This window comes from Betta splendens, chromosome 13 (assembly GCF_900634795.4).
Source record: "Betta splendens chromosome 13, fBetSpl5.4, whole genome shotgun sequence".
Taxonomy (NCBI): Eukaryota; Metazoa; Chordata; class Actinopteri; order Anabantiformes; family Osphronemidae; genus Betta; species Betta splendens.
The window spans coordinates 9658825-9684697 of NC_040893.2; the positions used below are offsets into that span (position 1 = coordinate 9658825).

The 25873-nt window shown below is 42.1% G+C and overlaps 3 protein-coding genes across 6 annotated transcripts; 1 reads left to right on the plus strand and 2 right to left on the minus strand.

The window, feature by feature from the left end:
- On the minus strand, window positions 1-12198 carry LOC114867661 (TLC domain-containing protein 2-like). Its single transcript, XM_029170523.3, has 4 exons — window positions 11606-12198; window positions 11259-11341; window positions 9619-9701; window positions 1-2465 (listed from the first exon to the last, which is right to left on the minus strand). The coding sequence occupies exons 1-4, from the start codon at window positions 11782-11784 to the stop codon at window positions 2079-2081; spliced, it is 732 nt and encodes a 243-aa protein (XP_029026356.1). The 5' UTR covers window positions 11785-12198; the 3' UTR covers window positions 1-2078.
- A 2527-nt stretch (window positions 12199-14725) lies between these two features.
- aifm4 (apoptosis inducing factor mitochondria associated 4) lies at window positions 14726-22690 on the plus strand. Of its 4 annotated transcripts, XM_029170501.3 has the most exons (24): window positions 14726-14885; window positions 15077-15211; window positions 15324-15441; window positions 15593-15691; window positions 15764-15839; window positions 15922-16014; window positions 18097-18189; window positions 18272-18381; window positions 18488-18597; window positions 18724-18768; window positions 18863-18944; window positions 19143-19255; window positions 19333-19419; window positions 19496-19587; window positions 19697-19827; window positions 19949-20064; window positions 20139-20210; window positions 20313-20376; window positions 20554-20630; window positions 20803-20920; window positions 21069-21167; window positions 21245-21320; window positions 21404-21508; window positions 21855-22690. In XM_029170501.3, exons 3-24 carry the CDS (start codon window positions 15426-15428, stop codon window positions 21883-21885), a joined length of 1905 nt encoding a protein of 634 aa, XP_029026334.1. In that variant the 5' UTR covers window positions 14726-14885; window positions 15077-15211; window positions 15324-15425; the 3' UTR covers window positions 21886-22690. The 4 variants fall into 4 exon arrangements, with proteins under 4 accessions (XP_029026334.1, XP_055370098.1, XP_029026336.1 ...); XM_055514123.1 differs by having other exon boundaries at window positions 15593-15839; XM_029170503.3 differs by lacking the exons at window positions 14726-14885; window positions 15077-15211; window positions 15324-15441; ... (1 more) ...; window positions 15764-15839; window positions 15922-16014 and adding an exon at window positions 17266-17410.
- On the minus strand, window positions 22556-25462 carry zgc:153372 (uncharacterized protein LOC767695 homolog). The gene is made up of 10 exons (XM_029170509.3): window positions 25247-25462; window positions 25002-25135; window positions 24630-24780; window positions 24419-24555; window positions 24242-24311; window positions 24085-24166; window positions 23848-23979; window positions 23638-23780; window positions 23342-23464; window positions 22556-23196 (listed from the first exon to the last, which is right to left on the minus strand). The coding sequence occupies exons 1-10, from the start codon at window positions 25280-25282 to the stop codon at window positions 23119-23121; spliced, it is 1086 nt and encodes a 361-aa protein (XP_029026342.1). The 5' UTR covers window positions 25283-25462; the 3' UTR covers window positions 22556-23118.
- Window positions 25463-25873: the final 411 nt, after the last annotated feature.

Genomic DNA, 25873 nt, shown 5'->3' on the forward strand with positions numbered 1-25873 from the left:
CAAGGTTCATTCCTCTTTATTTTCACGTTAAACCAGTATTAGTATATCAACAAAAAAATTTGATTATTTTTGCAATCTACCAAAACTGCAACAAACAAGCTTATTATTAATAATAAATTACTAATAGACAAAATTCTGACAAATGACAATTTGACATTCTCTGAGCTGATGGTTCTAAGTTGGGTTCAGTTTAAGTAAACATTCCAGGTTTTTCCTGCTGTTGAAGGATAAAGTCATCATAGCTGTTACATAAGTATTAAAAGAGTTTCATAATTTAACAATCACTACACAAAAATCCAATCAAAAATTATACAAGAAAGTGAGTTTTATTTCACCAACACAGTCAATCACTGTATTTACAGTGTGTGATGAGGAACATGAGGCTGTTTGTTGAACCAGTTTTCACCTGCAGCTCCAACATTAATTCATTTCCTTTATGTTCACTACCTGTGTAAAACTAGTCCAACTGTGGCATGAGGACAATGAGCAGTGAATGGGTCAGAGCTGGACTGCAGAGAGCACAACAGGTCATTACAACGTTTAAATGAGGAGGAAGCTCTACTGTACAGGTTTACCTGATAAACACACACAGCAACATAATGAACACAAGTTCATAGATTTAAACTTCCATCAACATCACAGGCCTGAACACCATGTCCACAAACAGATGTGTTTTAGAAACACAAATATCCATCAAATATCTTCACTACAACCTAAACAAAGTTTGAATATGAATTTACATTACAAAAAATTCAAGAAAAATGAATAAGCTACAACAGTTTTGTTCAGAATCTACTTCAATTCTGAGAAAAACTTTGTGATTTGGGTTTTACTGTAGGTTTCCTCTGAACTGCACCACTACTTGTCAGATGTTCAAACACTCATGACATCACATGTTGAAACACTGGGTCAAAAATATTCTACGTGATGTAACCAACAATAATGATCTCAGCAACAAAACAACTTCAACTAATCAACTGTTTTCTCCACTGGGAAATTCATTAATTGCGCCCAGTCCAGTTTCTTTCCAGTTTAAATAAATTACATACACAATTGAACCAATTACTTTACCGATCAACCACACAATGCATGAAGAGCACAGCAGTGTGATGCCATACAACAGTGATGAATTAGAAGAACAGGCAGCTGTGTGTGTGTGTGTGTAACACATCTGTACTGAAGCTGCATCTGCAAGAAAAGATGATGCAGATCTACAGAGAGGTCACAAATTAAAGACATGTGTGAAGAGCTCGGCGTTTTTGAGGCAATTGCTAAGATGACGTTGAGGATTGTGAGGATTCCACTTAAGGCAACATGAACATTAGCCTGTACATCGTCACCTTCACGCTACAGAAACAGCTACAAATACAAAAGCGTTGATGCAGGTTTTAGATACAGCATCATCTGCTGACGGACACTGATGTCAGAGGTCTGTGGTACGTAGCTGGATGTAAACCACAGCATCATGTCACTGAGCTGTGCAAGATTAATCAGAGCAAAAACAACAGTCATCACCCAAATATTCAGAATAAAGAAAAATAAATACCAGTTTAATGGCACAGTTTCTCTTTAATTACTGGTATTTGCTGGATTTTCTTCTTTTCAATTTCCTGCTGAATACTGACAGCAAGGCCTGTCACGGTGGAAAGAGGCAGAGAACAGTTAGAAGCTCTGAGGTAGCAGGTGATTTTAAGATGAGGACAAGTCTTAACTAAACATGCAGGGTGTGGATCTGATGTGGATGGATACACATATTAGATATAAGATATTGTGTATGTGCTTTTGTTTCACACACATAAGAGTTACACACGTGCAGCTCATCGTCCCTGGGGGAGAATAAGGCATGAGGCTCTGCCTTACAAGGCCTCGCATTGTGGAGACAGTACTGGCACTGAGGGAAGACTGTAGAACACACACGAGCCAATTCATCAAAGCTACAACTGAGAGCCAGCGTAGCTTCAACACAATGACTATTCTGATCTATGGATGGAACAGGAAGTAAAAACAGGCCTCTGTCTCAGATCGGATCCCAACTCCAGCAGAGCGTGTGTTCATGAGTGGAATCGTCCTGGTCTCTCCTACATCTCCTTCTCCTTGTCTTTCTTTGCCTCCCGAGCGCTGCCCTTCAAAAAGTCGCTCCTGAGCAGCCGATAAAACAGCACGATGTTCATGGCGGTCATGATGGCCATGCCCACGCTGCCCAGCGTGTAGGCCAGCAGCGGCACCTTGTCCCTGTTGAGCACCAGCCAGCGCGTCATCCAGGCCAGCGTGTTGATGCGGAACACCACGTACGTGCCCAGGTTGGTCATGCTGTTCACCCGGTACAGCGTTCCCGCGGCCATGCTGGACATGCGCATGACCTGCCGGAGGTGGAGGAACACCGAGTTGATCTCCACCAACAGCGCCACCACGGCGAAGCCCACGTAGCGGCACGACACCACGGAGAGGCCGAAACAGGAGATCACCTGGAGAAAGACCATGGATGAAGGTCAGACTGTGAGCTACAGCTGCTAATTCACATGTAGTCCTTACTTCAAATGTGATTCTTTTTATACTGTCTTTAATTCTTAACCAAATTTTGTCAATGAGCACTTTGAATGTTTGGGATTATGAAATTGTGTGACGTAACTGACAAATGAACACCACAAGGTGGCAGCAACAGCATCCAGATAAACAGCTTATGAATAACACAAAAACACAGACACACACGCACGCGCACGTACACAGGTGTTCTGACAAGCTTGTTTCCAAGTGTTTAATGAACAGTTGCAGTAAGTGCAACATGTGAAAGAGAAATAATAGACATACAGAGTAACTCGTTTAGTGCAGGTCATATAACCATAAGAGAAAGAACTTCACCCTCCTGCAGTTAAAGCATCTTCTGTGTATGCGTGAGTTCTATAACGTCATGGGATGTCCTCTGTAACAAACAATCATGTGACAGGGGGAGTGGGTCAGGCAGCGGAGCATGTGAGGACAGGCTTCTAATTCACTTTCTGTGTTTTAGAAACCAAACAGAGCAATGGTATAAGGTCTGTAGTGGAGCAGCTGTGGTTCTGGTCTGTGTGGCACAAAGTCATTTTGAAGTAGTTCTTTCTCTGTCAATGTCAAAAGTCAAATAAAAAAAATTAAAAGAATTTTTGAGGAACCTTTTACTGCATTACTTTAGATCAATAATTTACTATTTATATGAGAAAATGACGGACCTACACAAACATCTGTTTCTGCATCTATTAAGCTCAAATATGTGTGGAGTGCACACACTGTGGTGTGACCTCATGTATTTGTTTTGCGTGTCCTACCGACTTGATGGATGTTTATCTTCCACCAGAACGACAACTTTAGAAATCAAACCAAAATATAACGTTTTTTAATTTATTTTAGCACAAAAGCAAGATGGTGCGATAATGAAATCCTCCAGACTGTGATTAGTGTGATGTGACACAACAACAGACAAGGAGGAGAGAGAGTCATTTGCTCACGTTACTACCACACACTGCTAAAACCTACTGTAAATAACAACACATATACTGTAATATAATGATTGACTGGACATCTGCACGTTCATGTACACAACTGGGAAAAAAATATCCCATTTATTGAAATATAAATTTCAAAATACACCTGCATTGCCATTCAAGCATGAGACGTTTTTCTGTATCCAACAGAGATAAGAGACGACAGACGATGCGACGAGACAGATAATAAAAACAGCATGTAAAGCAGGAAGTCTGTGCCGACTGGCCTCTATAACGTAACCCTCAAAAACAAGGCCATATAGTGGGATTAACCTGGACATAAACACACAAATCACTGGTGGCTTCATCCTGGCTCAGATAAAGTCTAATCTAATCTGACACGATGGAACAGGACCCAACAGTCAAAACAAACCAAAACTGGAGGAGGATGAGGACTATGGCTGATCTGCAGGAGTTATATCATGTAAAGTATTACATCAAGTAATTGGATCCAAACTCTGTTACATATGCATTATACAAGATGCTGAGGTTTCCTGTTGTGAAACAGTGATACAGTTATGTGACTTCTACACAGTTATCTAAGTTTATGGAAGCGATCTCTTTTATTGGTGGTGGGAAGAGTTCAGCACTGATATGAGAGCACCTCAATGACTCTATATACGTTTTATGAGCCTCCAGAAGATAAAGCTCTACGAACGTGACAGGGGCCTCAAGGCCCCATCCGTAAAGAACAGGGGCCAAGTCCCATTTCCCGTGGGCTAGTGTCTAACTGTTATGAACCTTTGGACTTACTTGCAATTTATATTCACCAACCAAAAAGTTAGTGCTGGTGAAATATGCGAAGCAAAGCTCCTGCTTTTTAAGATCAGAGACCTTGTATGGCTCCTTTCACTGAAATCCAGAGAAGGAGACCTTCTTGTCCATTAGGAGCTCATCCTAACCTTAAAAATCTTTCCAGATTTAGTTGTTTCTCAGTGACGTTTGACATCATGAACACACCCTTTATAAATAGCCCCACAGACTAACAATGATAACACTGTATCTATACAACATGTAGTATATAATTGTACATAATTGCAGGTCATAGTCAACGTCCTGTGGGTTGTAATGTGCTGCCCCCACAAACACTTGTAACTAAGTATGTAAGTAACTAAGTTAACTTTATTTATATATAGCACTTTTCACAGATAAAATCACAAAGTGCTTCAAAAAGTGCCATAATAACACTACAGAGACAAACAGTGCGTCTTCATTTTAAAACCATCAACAGATTCCGTCATGCGCAGTGAGAGGGGCAAGGCATTCCACAGTCTGGGAGCTACAGCCTAAAAAGACAGCCCCCCTCGAGTCTTTAAACGGGTTTTGGTGATCATCAGGAGAGACTGGTTTGAGGAATTTGGGAAAACGGTTTAAGGAGTATGGGGTCAATAGGTCCTTAATACTGTATATTGGAAGAGCATGTCCGTGTACTGCTCTAAATGTTCTTAACTACTTAAATTTTTAAATCAATTCTGGACTTGGTAGTCAGTGAAGTGACAATAGACCTGGAGTAATATGGACTGTTCTAGAGGTTCCTGTTAAAAGCCTTGGTGCAGGATTGTGGGCAGTCTGGAGTCAATATAAAGTTGACTTAATACAACAATACAAGTAAAAATGGAGTTACAATAATCAATATTCAAAGTAATAAAAGCATGAACAATAAATTCCAGATCCATCTTTGATAAGATCCTTCTTAATTTAGAAATGTTTCTCAAATGATAATCAAAGACAACACCAAGGATTCTGAGGCTCGTCTGAACAGAGGAGTCCAGTGGGCCAAGGTCTTGTCTGATTGAGGCGATCTTTTTGTCAGGTGCAATAATCAGAGTTTCGGTCTTGCTAGAGTTTATGTGGAGGTAGTTATTGTTAAGCCAAGTCTTGATGGATTACAGGCACTCCAACAGCATTGTAAAGAAATGAAACTCCAAAGAAATCACCACAGAAACAATAAATGTGGAGATCATCTGCATAAAAATGATAAGACACATTTACACAACAACGAATGATCTGACCAAGAGGATATATGTATAAGTAGAATAAAATCCCCATAAAAACCCAAGACTGAACCCTGACTGTGGCATGCAAAATGATGCTGATGCTGTAAATAGCAACATTGGAAGTTGAATCACTAAGGTAAGAAGAAAACACTGGAGGACAGACCAAGGAACTTCTAATTTAGACTGAAGTTGATTTATCAAGATTCTATGCTCCACAGTATCAAATGCACATATTAAATCCTGTGAAAACCAGGACTGTAGAACGGCCAGAGTACGCAGCCATCATTATGTCACTGGAGACCCTAAGTAGAGCTTGTGTTACAACACAAGCCATACTGTATGTCAGTTGGATGCTCTATTATTAGGGGTGTGGTTTGGTCTCATGGTGTGTATGTGGGTTATTAGCATGATGTTGTAGCACCCCCCCCCACACACACACACACCTCTTGGGTTTTTAAGACACCAAACCAGTTTCCACGCCTTCAGTAGACAATACGGGTGTTGAAAAACAACAAGAGAAAAAAAGGTCACGAGAGCTTGACACAGCACATGCATGCACAGAAAACCAGCCTGGTTTTTAAAGGCTAACGGCAGAAGGTTAAAAGCCCTCAGCCTCAGCAGAAGTCCACCAAACAGCTGGTGGAAGAATTCAAATTGGAGGCTTCAGCCAACATGAGGAACACACACCAAAACACACACACACACACACACACACGTCTGACAATGTGGCACCCTAACACTAATATCCCACTTATCCACTGTACTTCATAAGTTCATGAAGGATTTGGATTCTGAAGTTTGGTGGACAGGAACCAATAAGAACAGGCCAGGAGTGGAGTGATGAGCAAGTGGGAGAGTCCTACAGAGGCTCCAAGACCACGACAGGAAATAGCAGAGAGAACATTCATGGAAACATGAGACAGTCATGACACTCACATACTGCAGTGGCTCCTTAAACCACACACACACACTCACTCAGTTGTAACTATTATCATGCAACTTGCATTACTGTCCATTATCTGGCAGCACTAATCATGACTGCTCAGAATCAGACCTCCAGAGCTGCCCAGAGCTATTACCACTGCATGGGCCTGCTACTTTAAGTTGTAGGGTGTGCAGGTGCTGTGTGTGAAAGGAGGAGCTGTGCTTTTCATTGCTCAAGTGTTTGTCCTCTCCATGACCTCACTACCCAAAGTGGCCGAGACCGAGATAAAACAGTGATTATCTAAAGAAAAATGATGTGAAGTGCTGCAACTCAGCAGTTGTTGGCTGAGCCGACATAATAACTGTGTGTACGACCACTACGTGTTCAACACACTGCAGCTTCCAGGTTTGCTGTGAAACTGGACTAAAGCAAACTCTCGAACCGTCGCTGCCACTTTCCACTCGTGTGGATTTAGAGGTTGCTCCTACTTTCGACTGTACGATCGGACTATACTGTAAAAGAGCTGTATGTCAAACCACACTGTACTTTACGCCTTGAAACTAGGCAACTAGAGTCATACAATGCACCACTCTGCCCCACCTCGCCTTCAGCAGTGACTGGCAGCCCGCAGAATCTGCGGCGCCCTCCGTTTTTAGAACATACTGATGGATGAGCACAACCAACGGCATTCCTCGTTGCCATGCCAACTGCAAACACCTGGCACCCACTGTTACGGTTTCTTAGTTATACCCTTGATATGAAAAATTACCAAGAGCCTGCATTTATCAACAAAGGGTGTGTTACAGTGTGGGTCGAGGAGGAGCCGTGGCAGAAACCAGCAGGTTCCTGGAAACACAGCTGTGAAAACCATCGGCCAAGCTCTCCTGCAGCTGCGCATCACTGGACTTACAGGACGATCAGGTTCAACAGAGCTGTGTGCAGTTCCGGTGTCGTATGAAGTCACACTGGTGACATTCACGGTTGGCTGTGTGAAGGAAACATCCACAAACATCCTTTCACACAAACAGTAAACAAACTCCATTCATATCTGAGGCGGATGCAAGACGCACTTTGAAGAGGAAAAATACCTAAACATGACTGAATGCCAAAACATGGCAAATATGAGCAGACAAGTACCCAAGAAGAAGAATCCTTGCTTCACTGTATGTGATTATTGAGCGTAAGCTGCTCTTTTCTCGACCCTGATGATCCCGGCTGCTTGTTTTCTGGTCTTCAGCATTGAGCTGTTTCACCATGTGATTGATCAGCTGATTGTGTCAGCCACTGGACGGCCAGTCATCAATTAGAGGTCACCAGACTTTCCACTAACCCACAGGACTTTGTCTCCTCCTTGGACTTCCTGCCAACTGTAGCTGCACATGATTCTAGAAATGTTTATAAAATCACTGAACAGTTTGAAGTCCAACATTCTACAGGGAGAGGGATTATTAACAAGTAGAAAGCATTCAGGAGAGTTGTCTATGACTAATAGCCACCAGCATCAGATGATTTTTAAACATATCCTGTGACACTGTGACCTGCTCCAGAATCAGCTCTGTCTCCTTCATTTGTACCACTGAGTTCTACTGGATACGTTGAGTGACAGACATTTGTGAACGGAGGATGGAAACTGATGCATATATATTTCCATAAAGAAAATGTTACAGAACCACTCACACGACTTCCTTTATGAAAAAAAAGACACACTTCTGCTCTAGCCCCTATTTTTAATTCTAAGCTCAAGATTTCCAGGAGTCAGGGTCAAACAAGACGAACACACTTGACACAAGGCGACAGCTTTTTACGGGAACGGCAAACAAACCTTGGCTTCATCCCACATTCTGCAGCTGTCCCAGCTCAAACATCTATTCAGGTCAGGCTGCATTTTTTAAACACAACGGTTTCAGGAAAACAGATTTGATTACTTTTTAAAAAACCTCATGTTACTAAAGTATTTGGTAGAATTATTAGGAAACATGAGGTTAGGGCTGATTTCATCAGACCTAAGTGACTGCAGCAGGATCCACATGGGTCTCTGACAGAAATAAGAAGCTGTAATCTCCACTTAGTCACTAAGAAAGGAGAAAAAAACATTGCATGGAATGCTTAACTTTTATTCTCCTTCCTGAAAAACAACAACAACAACAACAAGATGGGTGTGACACCACACACTAGTTGACTGTATAATCACAAAACAGGAAGCCATTAAGCATGGATACTAATTAATTACAGTCATTAAGCAGCCCTGTTATTGTCTGTACATGGTGTAATATGGGTAGCTGATGCATGTTAAAGTGATTTTAAAATGTTGTGTAGTGAAAACTGTCCCATTTATGATACATGAATTAGAATGAAGTCTCCGTCCCTCCCACGCTCTAGTGACGGTATGGAGCCAGCTGGCTCGCCCAAAACTCCCATTCACTAAGCGTTCAAGAAGTGAAGGGACAACAACCACAACAACAACAACACATTTGAAAAAGAAAGGCGTCCTACACTCGGTTGGGCCACCGGCTCACAGAACAGATGCCCAAAACAGTTTCTCCCCTGAGAAACCAACTCAACAAGGTGAGATTATTTGGAAGCTGGACAAGTCCACTCCAGTTCGGTCAGAGTCAATTCCAAGCACATTATAATCAAGTAGCTCCCTTGATGTGAAGCGCTATTGAACAACAGCAAGAGCTTGGCAACAGAAGGCTTTACATAACTTCAGCATAGCTTTGGATGTAGGTCACACAGTCGGAGGCAGAAAATATTCAATCGAGAGGTAGAGGAGGTGTCTATTGTCACCACTGGTATTCACAGCACTGGAGGAAAGGTTAACTCCCCAGGCTGCTCAGGGTCATGAATACGATGGATACTGTTGTATAGATAAGGTGAAACCAGGGCGTTGAGGCAGTCGGGTGGAGTTTGGGCTGGATGCTCGGTGGGGGGGCTGTTCAATGGAACTACCTGCGCTTTGTTCCTCCTTCATTTGTTCTTTGTAACTAAACATGACAGACAGGTATTATTCCTTTCCTGTTTCTCTGGTTGCGACAGATGTGACAAGGTTTCGTAGCTGGGTTTGTGGAGGCATAGGGGTGCAGGTATGCTTTCATACACTGACACAGATCATTTGCTAACATATCAAATCGTGGGCGATAAGTTATTTTCTACCTGTGACAGTGAGTAAAAGACCTACCACAACATGATGAAAGAGCAGCTCCCAGGACTGATTCAGCTTCTGGTTCAACACCATGTCAAAGAAGTCGTACATGAAGTAACCTGTGGGAACAGACACCGTTCAACAGATTAATGTCATTAGTTCATTTGCCAAGTGTTTAAGAGGCTACAAACAAAACAGACTCTTGATGAGCCTTGTTAAAAGGCAGCTCAACGGGGGACCCTGCCTCCTTGACAACAGTGATGGCAACCAAGATGTGGCTATTCATATCCACCAGCAGCCGTATCCATGACAACACCTTTTTTCAGAATACTGAATAACTAATGCGGCGTTGTGGCTGGCAAGGCACCGTTCGTGAGGCCAGAATTAACACAATTACTGTGGAAATACGAGACCTGGACCTGTCAGTAAAATAAATACTACAAGCCGGTATTAAAAAGAGGTTTCAGTGCGCTTCTACATTGGTATACCTCTGCAATGACGTTCACCAGAATGTTTACATGTTGAGAAATTCCATCCTGAAACCAGTTCATCAAACAACTAGGTTTCATGAATCTAAGCCAAATATCCCATCTGGTTGTATATGAGAGATTAGATTAAGACACCTGAGCTAACCTGATTTATCGGGAAAACTCCTCTAGTTTTTCTAAATCTTAGTTTGCAAGGCACTGTGGGTAATATTTTATATAGATTGTGGAAAGGTCTTCACTCGACAAGTGGAGAATTGTTTCTGGCCTGTTACTGGGAGCCTTCCAGTGAACTGGGCTGAATGTCTGGCCTACAAAGCCCTCTCTAAACTATCGGCGGCCTCAGCAGAATCACGCCACACATCTGGAGGACTACAAACAGCGAACCATCACTGTTCCTGCGTTCACGCCTCCCCTCCCTGTGACGACTGTCCCTCTGTGTGGACGGCTCTTGCATAAATCAACAACTTCGTGCCTACTCGCTGACTCGGTGATGTCACGTGACTCTACAGGGTTACAGGGTCGCACCCGACGCCTGGGACTGATCATAAAGCCCTCCATTGATCATCACATAACACTCCCTGCTTTGCCAGCTTTCAGGGCCGGGCTTCCTGTAAGAATGTCAGACATCCCACGGATCCTCAGGGAGCTGTTATTGCCTGGCACAGATTCAATAAATGTGAGATTAGAAGCTCTGGGGTGTCACTGGTTTACTTTGAGGATTAATGAAAAAGAAAAACAGACAATGATACTATTTTAAGAATCTAAAGCAGCACTTATGGTGGAAATAACAATCAGGCCAAGTCAAATTTGTGTAAAGTTCCAAGTTTGTTTACAGAAGCTGGATGGTTTATTTTAGTCTACGCTGGAAGTCCCAGGGAGTAATGTAATCCTTTACTATAAGATGATTGAAACCTAGTCACAATTTGATTGAATTGTGGCAGAGATTGTTAAAACAATGGACAGTCATGCAAGTTGAGTTAAATGAAGTACTGATATGTAAAAGACCCAGTTCATCATGACTGTGCGATGATTTAAGTACTAAAAGGGATTAACCTCACGTTATCTTGTGTCATGTACTAGACCAGCAGCCCTCACACACACACACACACACACACACACACACACACACACACACACACACACACACACACACGTTACAGTACTGAACACTGCAGTCGTGCTACTCACCAATCGAAAAGGACACCAAAGCATGAGAAAACATAGAGAAGGTTTCTATCAAATCCTCAGCCATCTGTGGGTAAAGGAAGAAGCTGAAAAGATAACACACAGATGATGAAGTAAAAGTACGACCTGGTTTGAGGATCTTAGAATATTAATGTAGACACTGACTTCTAAGGTCAAAACAGAGTTTAGTAATATTATTTTAAAATATATTTCCGTTAATACTATAAACAATGGATTCCATATCTACAATAACCCAAAACTGCTCAAAACATGCACACAAGCCAAACAATTCCAAACTAGTCATTTCCGATCAGATCCAGGCGCTTGAGTGAACACAACGTGTAACTCACCAAAGCACTGCCCAGATCGCCGTGATGAGGCTGTGCACGAACGACGTGCAGATGTTTCTCCATTTCCACGCGTTCCTGCGGGCAGATTCGGGCATGGGCAGCTGACCGACCCCAGCGTTGACCAGCCGGAAGAATCCGACGGAGCCAACGGTCGTCAGAATCACCGAACTCAGCTCCATGGCTGAAATGTCCGCCTGCCGCGGTCTGTGAACGCAGCCCACGACTGTGGCTCCGAAACTCGCGCAGATGTTTGTTGATGATTGATGGTTTCGTCCGAGATAATCACGTCAACGCGCCGAGGTTCCTGCTCCTCCGACACTTTTGCGGGTCCCTGAAACGCAAATCAAACCGTGTTTCTCTCACGACTGTTACCCACGGGAGGGAAGGCGTGGGCGCGTCTGTCACACTGGAGCCACGGCCACGCGCTGGGTGTTTATGACGATCCCGCCAGAGGACGCTCCGTGTTCACACGTGGGCCAGGTATAAGTGAATGGTGGGTGTGGGTAAACCAGCCTGTTGTACAACCTCCTCAACGCTGGCTTGTGTAACTTTTTGACATCGCAAACACAAACCGTGGCACGGTGCCTCCCCGCCCTACTACGAGGGGCGTGGCCAAAAACACGTTACATGACTGTGCGACGTTCACGTGCCGTCGGACGTTTCTTAAACAACAGATCACGCTGTCAGTGCATTTTTGACCCATGTGCTGACTGTGAAACAAAACTGATTATGAAATGCATTTTTTTTAGAAAAAAATAGTCAAATTATTCAATTCTTTTAATGAATTTTGTGAATTAAGTTCATTTCAAAACTATTGACTGGTGATTACTCCAGCAACAAATGCAGGACCAGCTCCACTCTGAGAAAGGATGGTCCTAAATTTAGCAGTTTTCTTCAGGTGGAAAAAGGCATGTAGAAATTTGTTTTAAGTATGAGGAAAACTACGCTCTTCAGATTCTTCACAATGGAACCCGACGCCAGAATTATGACACAAAGTAACTATCTATTTAAATATTTCTAAGATTCTGTAACACAAATACAAAAGCCATTGTCCTTTATGGCAGTTACAGGAAGTGTCTGATCATTTTTTTTCTTTGGGGGTCTTTGTGTTTGATATTCTTCCTACCAGAGGCCTGACAGTGAATTCCAACTCTCAAAGCAAACCTTGACTTAAACTAATTGTTTAATAGATACTTTTAATTGACAGATTTGTTAATATAACCTCTACCTAGTTAGTCTTTACCCACATGATTCAGTTCATGTCAACACCAGGAAGTACAATGACATCAAACTTATATAGCTTTGCAAAGCTTTGTTAGAGAGACTGAAAAGGCCTTGACACACGGACCCATACATGGTGATTATACATAGGTGAAATAATAGTTGCATTAAAGTTAAAGGTACAGTATGTACCTTTTTTCTTAAATCCACCAAAAATTACTATGCGATCACTGAAGTTGTAAATTACGCAGAACTCGAAGGCTGCAAATGCAGCACAGTGGCTCACAAACCACGGGGGATTTATATGAAGAAGCATTTAACGCTTATGGAGAAAACAATAATGGAGTCAACGAGCCGAGCAGTTATTTATTTTTCTCACTGTTTCTTCATTCAATAGAAAAGGCCAAAACAACGTGATGCTCATCCAAAAGAGAGGAAGGTAAACATGAATGACTGCTGTAATAGGTGGTGACACAGCTCCACCTATCGGTTGAAAATACTTTCAACCCATAGTGTTTATAGTAAGTGTGTAAGTCATTTAACCCTGATCAAATAAGACCTACTTTAAAGTTTTAACTCTGGAAATGTAGGTCATTTTATTAGAATGAGCTCAGATTCTCTGCCAAAAGATCAACACCTCAGCAATTCTCATAGACAGTTGCTACATAGATCCAGTAATGCTCAATGTTAAAACGTACCTGTTGCTCTTGTAATTAATTAATTAATTAATGTAATTAACATCTTGGCTATTGTGAAATTGTCATGTAATAGATTTTAGCATCATCTTACTTGTATGCACATCATTTCGATCACTTCTAACAGCTGGTGATCTTTTCGTGCCTGTATAGAAATTATAAATGGTTTCAAACAAATGCCTTTTGCAAGTACCCAAAGTTGTCTGTGATGCACAGTATACAGTTATATTGTCTATTTCTAATGTATTATAAAAAAATTCTCAATAAAGGAACAGAGGAATGTGTTATTGAGAAACATATGTACTTTTTTCATTCTCCGTATCGCGTAAGCCGCTGGTGGCGCCATCTACTGGACGTGGTGGTGTAGCTCAGCCGCCACCGCTACTTAGAAATGTCCAACTCGAGACCTCCTACTCGACTCAGCATCGATCTCTTGAAGCGGAAGTGTCGTCAAGCAAAATCTCGAGCGCGTTCCGAATCACGTGACCAATAAGAGCGCGAGGCGTCGAGACGTCACATGACTGCCAAGCGGCTTATATGCAGTTTGAACGGACTGGTTGTTTCAATATATTTTATAAAGGTGGCAAGCGGACCGGAGATGATATATAAAATAATAGATGATCTATAAGATAGACAGGTTTTACAAGTTACAAGTTCAAAATGTATTTAAAGACTACAACTACACTTTGACAAGTCGTAATTCCAATAAAAATATCTTTATTAGTCAGACATCCGTGCAAAAGCTCTCCAAAGCTGGAGAGGTGGTGAGAAGGTGATTAAAGTCATGTTCTGTGGAAAAATAAAATAAAATAAAGGTCTTTGATTTAACTAAATGACAAACATGTCTCCTCAATGTAGTAATAAACAGAATTGCAGAAGCACCAAATGCAGCTCTAATAACATCTGACTATCAAAAATATTCACCATGTTAAGGCTACTGTTAAATTATTATCCACAGAGAAACACAATTACACACCTTTGATTAAATAATTTATTCAACAATAAAATATGGACATGCATGGAAGCTGCTGTAGCAACGGACAGAACTCACTTATTGTGGATACTAACTATGAAGAGGTTGTTGTCTAGACAACAGTGACAGTATCAAATGAGATGCCAGCGTTTAAACAAAAATCTTTTAGTACTTTGTAGCTCAATCTTGTCATGACTTTTAATGTTTGGAAAAATAATATGTTGTTTTTAGAATATAAAAAATAAGTATATTCCCATGCCTTTAAAATGTTTTAACATCAGTTACATAATTTGTCAGATATTAGGTCCTTGTTTTTAGGTTGCTGCTGTATTTTTTTTTAAGATTTATTAGGTAAAATTATCAGCAAAGCTGTTTATATGACTTTGGTGAGGTATGTAAAAGTTTCACCTTTTCTGTTTTCTACATTTATTTTTTCCTTTTATACAATACGGGTTGAACTGTGCCATAAGAAAGATAAATGTCTGCATCACGTGTGCTTGGGCATTAGTTAAACAAACAAAGCTGCTGTGTAATTCAAGCCTCTTGGACTGACAGGTTTTCTTAACATGTCATGTCTTGCAGTCTCAGGATGAGTCAGCATCAAGGACCAAGTCATGATGAACGGGGTGAAGTGACGGCGGTGGTGTTTCAAATTCCAATTTCTTGGCAGGAAGTGGTGTGGAAGTAGATTCAAAGAAGGCCGTGATTGTTGACAAGGTGATGCAAAGAGATGAGGCCATGGGCTCCAACCAGACAAAGTTCCTTGATATGATATGTCTTGTTTTTAAGAATAATATTGCAATGCTCCATACGTTTCATCTTCTAACAGTTCTTGAAGACCAATGTTGCTGACGTCTTTAGAGCTGGAGATGTAACCGCTTTCCCTCTGACCGTTCGTGGAGACCAAAGGGTTAACATTGGTCACTGGCAAATGTCACAAGCTCAAGGTAAAATGTCAAACCAAGGATGGTGATGTGTGCTTTGGGTGCTTTTAGTACAGTGTGTACAATATGTTATAGGTGAAAATAATTGCTTGATGTAAAAAATAATTAAATGTTTGACTTGGCCTTTTTAATGCTTTCTGTGTTTTTCTTTCAGGAAGAGTAGCCGCCCTGAACATGCTAAAAAAAACAACCAAAATTGACTCGGTTCCTTTTTTCTGGACTGTGCTGCTTGGGAAGAGCATCAGATACACAGGTCGAGGTTCACTGAGGTCATTTCCACCTGAGAGTCTTTCAGCCTGGATGGTGCTGACTGTCCTCTGTGCAGGCTATGGTGAAGGACACACAGAAATCATATTCAAGGGCAAAGTGGAAGAAAGGAAATTCCTGGCGTTTTACATAAAGTGAGTAGTGGTGGATCCCACAGCTGTTACATTGGATTTGAATCTCTGGTGTTTGTGTTGACTGTCTTCCTCCTGCCAACAGGGATGACGTGGTGGTGGCTGCAGCCAGTCTGATGTTCGATCCTGCTGTGGCTCGTGTCGCAGAGTTGATGGCTACTGGCCAGACTATAACCAAGTCAGTCGCCAGTCAGGCCTCTAGTTGGCTTCAACACGTACCTTTGTTACTGTAAATCAAGCAAATGTTTATTTAAGTTGTTCTCATAGTGACTACTCAGATAAAGCAGCAGTTCAGTATAAAATGAGTTTACTTGACTTGAAGTAGATTCAAGGTATTAATGAAAACCAACACTTCTCCAAACCTGCCTTAATGGTTGTATATAAATGGTTTTCTGAAACTTAATATCGTCTCATCGAACAATTTCATGCTTTTTAGATGAAATCTAAAGCTTTTAAGAATTGTTCAGAGTGTACTGTTATGCCTTAACCCATACGCTGCAAATTGGAAATTTTGTCCAAAATTTTAAACACTCAGAAAACTAAAAATCAACAGTAAGAGCACACAAATATGTCCCTCTGATTCTGTCCAACCTCGTCTCTCCTAAGCAGAACCTCAGCATCTTCATCTCTGCTGCCTCCATCTCTTCCTCACTGCTTCCGTCTCTAACCCACAGAGCAGAGACGCTCTCACCACTGTCTTGTCCACCTTGTCTTTGAGTCTTGCTCACACTCTTCTGTCACACAACGCTCCTGACACTTTGCTCCACCCGCTCCAACCTGCCTGCGCTCGCCTCTTCACCTCTGTTCCACATCACACTGAGCTGTTAAACTCCTGCACCTTCTTCACCTCAGCCCCTGTTCTACCTCGCTGCCCCTCGTTTAGACACATCTTATACATATGGCAGCTGCTCGTGTTGTGTGTGTGTGTGTTGTTTAAGTAAAATATGGGAATGGGAATCCTGCTGTAGATCCTATCATAGTTCAGTCCATACCGCCATACGGCAGCTCCTTTACCTCAACTACAGAAAAGTTGATGAATATTGTGTATTATCAGAATTAGATTTAATCAACAACTTCATTTACATGTTTATTTGCATGAACTTGCAGAACAATATATCAGATTCGTGGTTATTGAACTGACTCCTTGTTCTGTGAGTGGAGAGTTCGGCTCAGACCAGTTCTGGTGTCCATGGCGCTGCAGCGCCTGCCAGATGGGAGGAGCTTAAACAGTTTGTGAGTGGGGTCAGCAAAAGGTTTACTGTCTATAAGTGTATTAGAATTTTAAAAATATTTTTTCCGATAGAGAAACAATAGAGGAAAGTCAGAAGTGTAGAAATATGTAGTGTTCTTTTCATTCTCCTTATCGCGTAAACTGCCAGTAGCGCCATCTAGTGGACGTGACGGTGTAGCTCAGCCGCCGCCGCTACTCGGCTCTGCTGTCCCGTTGACTGTGGGAGGAGCTCGCGAAGCAGCACGAGACTCTGACGTCCTTCGACGAGGGCGGTTCTCGTGCACAGACGACGATCACGGTTGCTTTTTTCCGGTGCTTAAAATAAGTTCAAGCGGCGGCGCAGGTGAGTTTTCTCTCTGGCATCAGGTGGAAGAATAAGGGTGAGCACGGTTTTACTACGGCTTGATATTATTCAGCATCACGATAAGTAAACATGGACTGTATGGAAGCGATGCGTTGGAGCTGCTGTAGCAACGGGCAGAACTCACTTTTTGTGGATAATAATTATAAAGAGGCTCCCGTTAGGCGCCTGTGTCTTTACAGCAGTGACAGTATTAAATGAGATGCCAGCGTTTAAACAAGAGCCTTTTGGTGCTTTGTAGCTCATTTTTGCATTCTGTCACTAAATTGTCATGACTTAATTTTTCGACAATTAATGTTTTTATAGTATAATAAAATTGGTGTAATAAATTCATCACTTTAAAACAACGATTTAACATAACAGTTACATCAATCGTCAGATATTAAGTCTCAGCTTCATTAAGTAAAAATGGTGAACTCTCCTATTGTTCTGTACATTTCATGTTGAATGGTGTTGAAATCAGAGCTGTGTGGGGGCCACACCTGCTCCTGGCCTCTTATTGTTAGCGTAAAAACACTAGGAGCCGAGACATAATAGGGTTTGAATGTGCCATGGGAAAGATAAATGTGTGCATCACGTGTGCGTAGGCATTTGTTGAACACACAAAGCTGCTGTGTAATTCCAGCCTCTCGGCCCAACAGGTTTTCTTAACATGTCATGTCTTGCAGTCTCAGGATGAGTCAGCATCAACAACCAAGTCATGATGAAGGGGGTGAGGTGACGGAGGTGGTGTGTCAGGAATCCGACCTGAAAGATGGACAGTAAGTTACAACACACTGCATAAAATATGCATCAAGACTAAATTAACTTATTCATTTTGCTTATTGTCTTGTGTTTGTTCAGGATGAAAGAAGTAGCTGTGGGGGGTCAGAAGGTGCTGCTGGTCCGTACTCAGGGACAGTACAGTGCAGTTGGAAGCCAGTGCTCCCACTACAATGCTCCTCTCATCAAGGGTACAGCTTCCTCTCCTTCCTCCCAGTTTATTCTGTAGCAATGCACGTTTTTTCATTCTAATGCAACGACAGGTGTGTCGTAATGCTCCCACCTCTGATCCTTCAGGTGCTCTGGTTGGTGACAGGGTCAGATGTCCCTTTCACGGCGCATGCTTCAACGTCAGAACTGGAGACATTGAAGAGTATCCGGGACTGGACTGTCTGCCAAGCTATAAGGTACAAACACCCAGTTTAGACTGGTTCCCAGTGTCCGTCTTTTGTTTCCTCCGCAACATGTCAAATGATATTTTAGGGAAAACAGAGTCAACATTTGAGCAAACGTACATTTTTTTTATTCAACAGGTCAAAGTCAAAGATGGGAAGGTCTACGTTACCATCGACAAAAAGGTAAGGGACGGCCAGTTAAACCCATCTGAAGCAATCACAGAGCCTCTGTCCAGCTTCTGCCAGTGTCAGAACCTGCTTCGTGTGCCTCCCTCAGCACCTCGGGTTAACAAAGCGTGTGAGGGAGATGTGCAGCGTGGCGCCGGGTGCCAAACACACTGTTCTGCTCATCGGAGGAGGTACGAGTCCATCATTAATCCCTGACCACGTGATGAAAACTGACTGTTGGAGACATTACACTACTAGATCCTTCCTTTTCTTTTTTTAAAGCCCAGTTTGAATCGTTCGTATCGGTAAATGGGTGTTCAGGTAGACAGATGTTAAGGCACATGATGTGATGCTTTTCCTGCTAAACCGCTGATTTAAATAACACTCAGGTCCTGCATCGCTGCTCTGTGCCGAGACCCTGCGACAGAATTGCTACGAAGGTCAAATCATCATGGTGACCAAAGACACCCTCCCTCCGTTTGACAAACCCAAACTGAGCAAGGTAAGACCTAAACTGCTGCGTGTTTTTATGAGCAATAGTTAGCTGCATTCAGTGTCATGAGAGTTTTCCCCTTTCAGGCTATGAACCTGGACAGCGGCAGCATCGTCCTTCGCTCCACTGACTTTTATCAGCAGCACGGAATAGAAGTGTGGCTACAGAAAGAGGTGAGCTCTGTTTGTGTTCCTCATCATCTCTAACGGCAGCAGCAAACGCTGATCCTCTCCTCGCCTCGAGTTGCAGGTGGTGTCGGTGAACCCCGCTGGGAAGGAGGTGAAGCTGAGCGACGGCACTTCGCAGCATTACGACCAGCTCCTCATCTCCACGGGCTGCAGGTGAGCGTCAGCGTCCTTAAAGACCAGCTCATCCTTCACGGAACACAGGGACCAGTGCTGAAGCTTCGCCGTGACAGCGCTGTGATGTGAGACCTCGCTTTGTTCACAGAGCGCGGCCGCTCAGCTGTCCTGGCGCTGACCTGACTGGAGTGAAACTACTGCAGGGATACGAGGATGCCAGAGAGATCCACAGCTCGTGCCTCGGAAAGAAGGCTGTAGTCATCGGCACTTCCTTCATAGGTTCTGTTTTCTGTATCTTTACTTTATTCACACAGAAGAATGAAACCTGGATTGATTATTTTTACAAGAACCAATTTGTTAATGTTGCTTTGGTGTTTGATGATCTCTTCGGCATGAACAGGTATGGAGGTGGCATCCTACTTGTCAGACAAAGCTGCCAGCGTGTGCATGGTCGGCTCTGCCACATACCCGTATGAACGGAGTCTGGGCCCAGAGATCGGCAGGATGACCATGCAGGTAGGTCTGTGAGGGGAGTCCCCTGTCACTGTCGTCACACTCACCAGCCTAATAAGCATCCCCTCTCTTTTAAGATGATGCAGGAGAAAAACGTAACATTCCACATGAACGAAAGCGTGACTGAGATCAGAGGGGAGAACGGCAAGGTAACTACGTCTAACTGATATTCAGTCTGATTTAGAGATAACAGCTCAGTAGGTCAGCGTGCTTAGAACCAGTAATTTAAATCTAAATGATTCTGGTTTCAGGTGAAGGAGGTGGTGCTCCGCAGTGGTACAATCCTGGAAGCTGATGTGGTGATTGCTGGAATTGGTAATTTCACAGTTCCACGTCAAAGATAGATGAGTGTGTGGAGTTGTTTTAATATGAGGAGCACTACACGACTAAACATAACTTGCTTCATCATGAAAGATGACGATTAGTTCAAAAATGAATTTGCTCTCAAAGTTTTTCTGAACCCAACACAAACTTCTTCTTCTCCTCTTTTAGGTGTGATTCCCAATTCCGATTTCTTGGCAGGAAGTGGTGTGGAAGTAGATTCAAAGAAGGCCGTGATTGTTGACAAGGTGATGCAAAGAGACGAGGCCATGGGCTCCAACCGAACTAAGAACCCTGATGTGATGACATGGCTAATGAACATGGTTTTAGGCTTTGTGTTGTTGTGTTTATTTGATGCGTACACATGTCTTGTTTTTAAGAATAATATTGCAATGCTCCATACATTTCATCTTCTAACAGTTCTTGAAGACCAATGTTGCTGACGTCTTTAGTGCTGGAGATGTAACCGCTTTCCCTCTGACAGTTCGTGGAGACCAAAGGGTTAACATTGGTCACTGGCAAATGTCACAAGCTCAAGGTAAAATGTCAAACCAAGGATAGTGATGTGTGCTTTGGGTGCTTCTAGTACAGTATGTACAATATATTATGGGTGAAAATAATTGCTTGATGTAAAAAAGAATTAAATGCTTGACTTTTTAATGCTTCTTTCTGTGTTTTTATTTCAGGAAAAGTAGCTGCCCTCAACATGCTAAAGAAACCAACCAAAATTGACTCGGTTCCTTTTTTCTGGACTGTGCTGCTTGGGAAGAGCATCAGATACACAGGTCGAGGTTCACTGAGGTCATTTCCGCGTTAGAGTCTTTCAGCCTGGATGGTGCTGACTGTTTTCTCCTCTGTGCAGGCTATGGTGAAGGACACACAGAAATCATATTCAAGGGCAAAGTGGAAGAAAGGAAATTCCTGGCGTTTTACATAAAGTGAGTAGTGGTGAATCCCACAGCTGTTACCGCTGCATTTGAATCTCTGGTGTTTGTGTTGAATGTCTTCCTCCTGCCAACAGGGATGACGTGGTGGTGGCTGCAGCCAGTCTGATGTTCGATCCTGCTGTGGCTCGTCTCGCAGAGTTGATGGCTACTGGCCAGACTATAACCAAGGCTCAGGCTCAGTGAGTGACCGCTTGCATTCACACAAACTAGAGTCTATATTTTTGCTACAGATTCTTCAATAAGTTTAATTAAATCTAGTTTAACTATGTTCTGAGTAGGTGGTGGTCAGAAAAAAACAAATATTACCTAAAAGATGGTAAAAAAGTGATGTAGGACTGATGAAAACTGTCTTTACAATCAGTATTTATTAAAACACCTTCAGCTATTTATTAAATATGTTATAGTGTGTTTACTGCAGATTGTAATGCTGGGTTGCTCTGTGTCCTCCGTCAACATCATGTCCCACAGGATGTGATTTGTAACCTGGATACTGCTCTCTGTTGTTTCCCTTCCTTATCTGTTCAGAGCTGAGGACCTGAGTTGGCTGCAGATGTAACCATGGCAACGGAGGCTACCGTTCGATCTTGTCCCTTCCCAAATCAAAAGGACCCAACGGGTCGTCCTCCTGGACGCCAGTAAGGCCTCTGGTCTGATCTAACACGTACCTCTGTTACTGTAAATCAAGGAAATCTTTATTTAAGTTATACTTTGTTCTCATGAGTTCACTTGACTGTAAGTAGATTCCCCTGTATTGATTGTACTGAATGTGGGATCTCTAACTGATTCCAGTTTTTCATATTCCAATTACAGTTTAATAACATACATTCTTCCTAATTTGCAAATCTTAATGTTTGCAACATAATTGGTTTCGTAAAACTAAATGACTTAAATGACTGATTATATGATCTCATACTTTTTAAATGAGCTCTAAAGGTTTTTTGAACTCACTTTCACACGTACTGTAATGCCTTAACCCATACGCTGCAAGTGTGTGTTTACATTTATTGTTGGTGTTCATCACATGGTGTGTTTTGTATTTAGTGTGTTAGTGTTTAAAAGATGAGGTAGGCACTCATCTTACAGGGTTATGTGCAAACGCATAATTAATTCTAGGGTAAATTAATGAGAGTAATTCCTCATTTTAGCTCTTCAAAATAAATGTCAGAATATTTATACTTGTCAGTCTGTGTTTGTAGCTCAGGGAGATTTTCTGTTCTTCTGCAGGAAAAGTAGTTTTGCTAGACTTTATTAGAGGTTATATTATAAATTGTCTATGTTTTGTTAAAAACGTTATGAAATATTGCTACATTTGATATAAAACTGTCACTCATGCTTTGCTTTAATAAACATTTCATAAACCATTTACTGTCTGTGAGCAAGCGTCACCTTATCCTTTAACTACTGAACTTTAAGCTTAGACCTAGAAAGTGATAAAGTGAAAATGATACTGTATTAAAACACAAGCACAATAAGACAGACAGACAAGTGCTCATGTGGTACCAACTAAGGAAAATGTTCCCTAATAATTTCATTTGTTATAAATGTGTAACTAGATAATTGAAAGAAATCTGATGACTTTGTACATTATAATATTACAATACAATGATGAATCATATGCTTATTGTGATCAGTGGACACACCTGAAACCCTGGCTCCATTACTACAGTTCCATGACTGTCAGCACTTTTACTTTCTGCAGCAGCTCTAACAAATGTGAGTTAGGTTCCTTGTTGTGCAGTTGTTCATAGACGTTTAAAAAGCTTCTTCTTGTGGATCCAGCTGCCTCCTTTTAGCGGCTCATTTTGGAGCACTGCCTTACAGAGGATCCCAGTCTGTCAGCCAACAGGAACGGGTTGAGGTGGCAGAACTGGGAGGAGAAAACCCAGTCAGTCCATTACCAATCATGAAATGAAATAGTTTTGAATAATAATCACTGGAATATATTTATCAGAGCTGTAACTGTAATCAAGTTAGGGAGCTAATCTTTCAACCCAGACCATCGTCTACTGTACCTGTGATGTTGCGTTTGAGCTGGATTCATGTTCATCCAACATTTGGATTGTGAAATGAGGGGAGAAACGAGAACTCTGTAGGATTGTTGCCATCTCTGCATTAACCGTCAGTGGCACGTCTTTCTGCGTGTAGTAAGCAAGTTGGCATTAAATAAGTCTGTCTCATTACATTAAGGACAGTTTGTTAATGTGAATATTCAGTACAGTAAACCTTATGACAATGTGCCAAAAATGTGTAAATGCCTTTTTGTAAATGTAAAACAGCAGTAGTTTATAGGTCTGACTATAACTTATACCTTAAAATGATGTGATGAATCAAAGTCCAGCTGATCTGGGAAATCAGCCACCGTTCCTCTGTAGGTCACCGTTGCCTTGTATGAGGCTGAACCTTTAGGGAGCTTAAAGAGCCTGTAGGTTCCTGAAGCGTACCTGATGTCACCTGAAAAGTAAACCAACTGCAATGTAGAACGAACCGAGCGAACACGTCAAACTGTGTGGTTCATTACCTGCTTTGACACGGAGCTCGCTGCTGTAGACCACGATGTGACTCGCCGACACAAGATGCGGCGTGCTGAAGCCGACGCTGTGGGCCAGAGGAATCAGGTCCTTCCAAAACAGAGAGCCACCCATGCCTTCGCCTGCCACCAAATACAAAGAGGGCTCGTGGTCAACGGACACTGTGTCAGTAACAGAGTCATCAGCATTAATGTGCTGTGTATGTGATATGTGATGCACTGTATTACCCCACAGAAGAGGATCTCGCTTCATGTCATCAGGAACAACTTTGCTGGCGTACATGTCACTGAAGTACAGTTCACCTCCTTCCTGTGTACAATTACAGCTAATTACAATCAATATGTTCCAGTCTTTTTTGTATGAATATGTTGTCTCCATACAAACCTTTAGGACGCTGTAGGCTTGCTGGAGCACAGCTCTTTTATCAGGACACAAACAGATTACACAGTTGGACCTGGATCAGTAAGAAATATTATTTTGAATATTAGTCCTCTTTTAAAGAAACAGACTATCAGCTTCATCAATAAATGTTGTAGAATGAGAACCATGATTGAAACACACAGCACTACATCCATTGAGTCCCTCTGTATGCCAGCTTCAATCAGCTTCTCCATGTAGCCCTGGACAAAAGTGACATTGGGCTCCTTGTAGCCAAACTTGTCTTGATGATACTCAATGAACTGACGTGACGCTGTGATCTAAAAAAGGATCAGTTAATCAGCAGTACATCACAGTGCCAAAGTCTGGTGCAAACTGTGAGTTGTGTAATTACCATTTCCTCCGTCATGTCAATTCCTGTCACGCGTCCACTCGGACCAACAAGTTTACTGAAGGCAAAACAGTCTCTGCCAGATCCGCTGCCGAGGTCCAGCACTCTGCAGCCATCGAGCTCCGCTGGGAACGGGAGACCGCATCCGAAGAATCTAGAGAATAGTGATGTCAGTGACATGTTTCTATAAGGTTTGAAATGTTTTCATGACAATAGACAAATAGAAATTATTTTATTTTGTGGATGTTGGTCACTCTATGTGGTTTACATGAGATTTTAAACAACATGTTTATTATTTCCACTGTAATTAGTCAAATGCACATTCAATAATGTCTTAATCCACTGTAAACCCAAGCCTAAATACTCCATTACTACCTTTTGGTCACATCTGGGTGAACCAGGCTGAGAGCGTCAGTGACACTTCTTGGCACCGGACAGCAGGATAAACTGCAAGATGCTGCACTTGTTTGTAAATCTCCAGAAGCCTCCAGTTGTTTGCCATAATATTTCTGCCAAAACAGTGGGAAAGTGTTCTAACTAGTGTGTCAATTCTCCGTTTTGTGTGGAAACATCACAATTTCTTTAATACATGGAAACTAGCAGTTTGACGGAAACAATACCTTTACACTCTCCCGCACGTCATCGCTCGTCGACATCGCGTCCCACAGAAACACAGAGTGGAGAGAAGAAGGACAGACGAAGAGCAGCAGATGTGAGACTGTATATAATGTGTTTGCATGTGGCAGACTGGCTGAAGGCAAATGAACACTGAACAGTCGTTTCTACAGTAAGGCCAGATGCACTTTGGCCTTTATTGCACACCATGTCTATTAATAGCGGTACGGGTGCGCGGTGCGACCAAAATTCATATACGTAAACGCTTTGACTGAAGGCAAATCATTCTACATTCCTAATTGTCCATTTTACTGCATCTAGAGTCCAAATGAGAAACTAAGAACTTAGAAATTAAAAACTGTTTGGGCAAATGTCATATAAATACTAAACCAAGGGGTTTTAGTTTTATTTTTCTTTTTATTTTTGTGCTCCACGTCCTCATGCATCTGTTCTCCATTTCTCAAACAGAACATGTTGCTCTGACTGGGTAGAAACCTGTAGCAAAGCAGCTGATTGGAGAGACGGGAGACTTCTGGAGCAGAGAACTGTAAATTAGGTTTTTTTTAAAGCGCTAAAATTTGAATATTTCAAATTCATTAGTTATCCGTAGTTTTTTATGAGTTAGGAACAAT

Excerpts from the sequence above, each read along its gene's own strand:
- LOC114867661 (XM_029170523.3), bottom strand. The coding sequence starts at position 11,784 with ATGGAGCTGAGTTCGGTGATTCTGACGACCGTTGGCTCCGTCGGATTC. Across the intron at positions 9,702-11,258 it reads TTTGGTGTCCTTTTCGATTG|GTTACTTCATGTACGACTTC; the intron begins GTGAGTAGCACG and ends CTGTTCCCACAG. Across the intron at positions 2,466-9,618 it reads TGCTCTTTCATCATGTTGTG|GTGATCTCCTGTTTCGGCCT; the intron begins GTAGGTCTTTTA and ends GTCTTTCTCCAG.
- aifm4 (XM_055514123.1), top strand. Across the intron at positions 18,598-18,723 it reads ACTGTCTGCCAAGCTATAAG|GTCAAAGTCAAAGATGGGAA; the intron begins GTACAAACACCC and ends TTTATTCAACAG. Across the intron at positions 21,168-21,244 it reads GAAGAGCATCAGATACACAG|GCTATGGTGAAGGACACACA; the intron begins GTCGAGGTTCAC and ends TCCTCTGTGCAG.
- zgc:153372 (XM_029170509.3), bottom strand. The coding sequence starts at position 25,282 with ATGTCGACGAGCGATGACGTGCGGGAGAGTGTAAAG. Across the intron at positions 24,556-24,629 it reads TTGACATGACGGAGGAAATG|ATCACAGCGTCACGTCAGTT; the intron begins GTAATTACACAA and ends ATCCTTTTTTAG. Across the intron at positions 24,167-24,241 it reads AAGCCTACAGCGTCCTAAAG|GAAGGAGGTGAACTGTACTT; the intron begins GTTTGTATGGAG and ends AATTGTACACAG.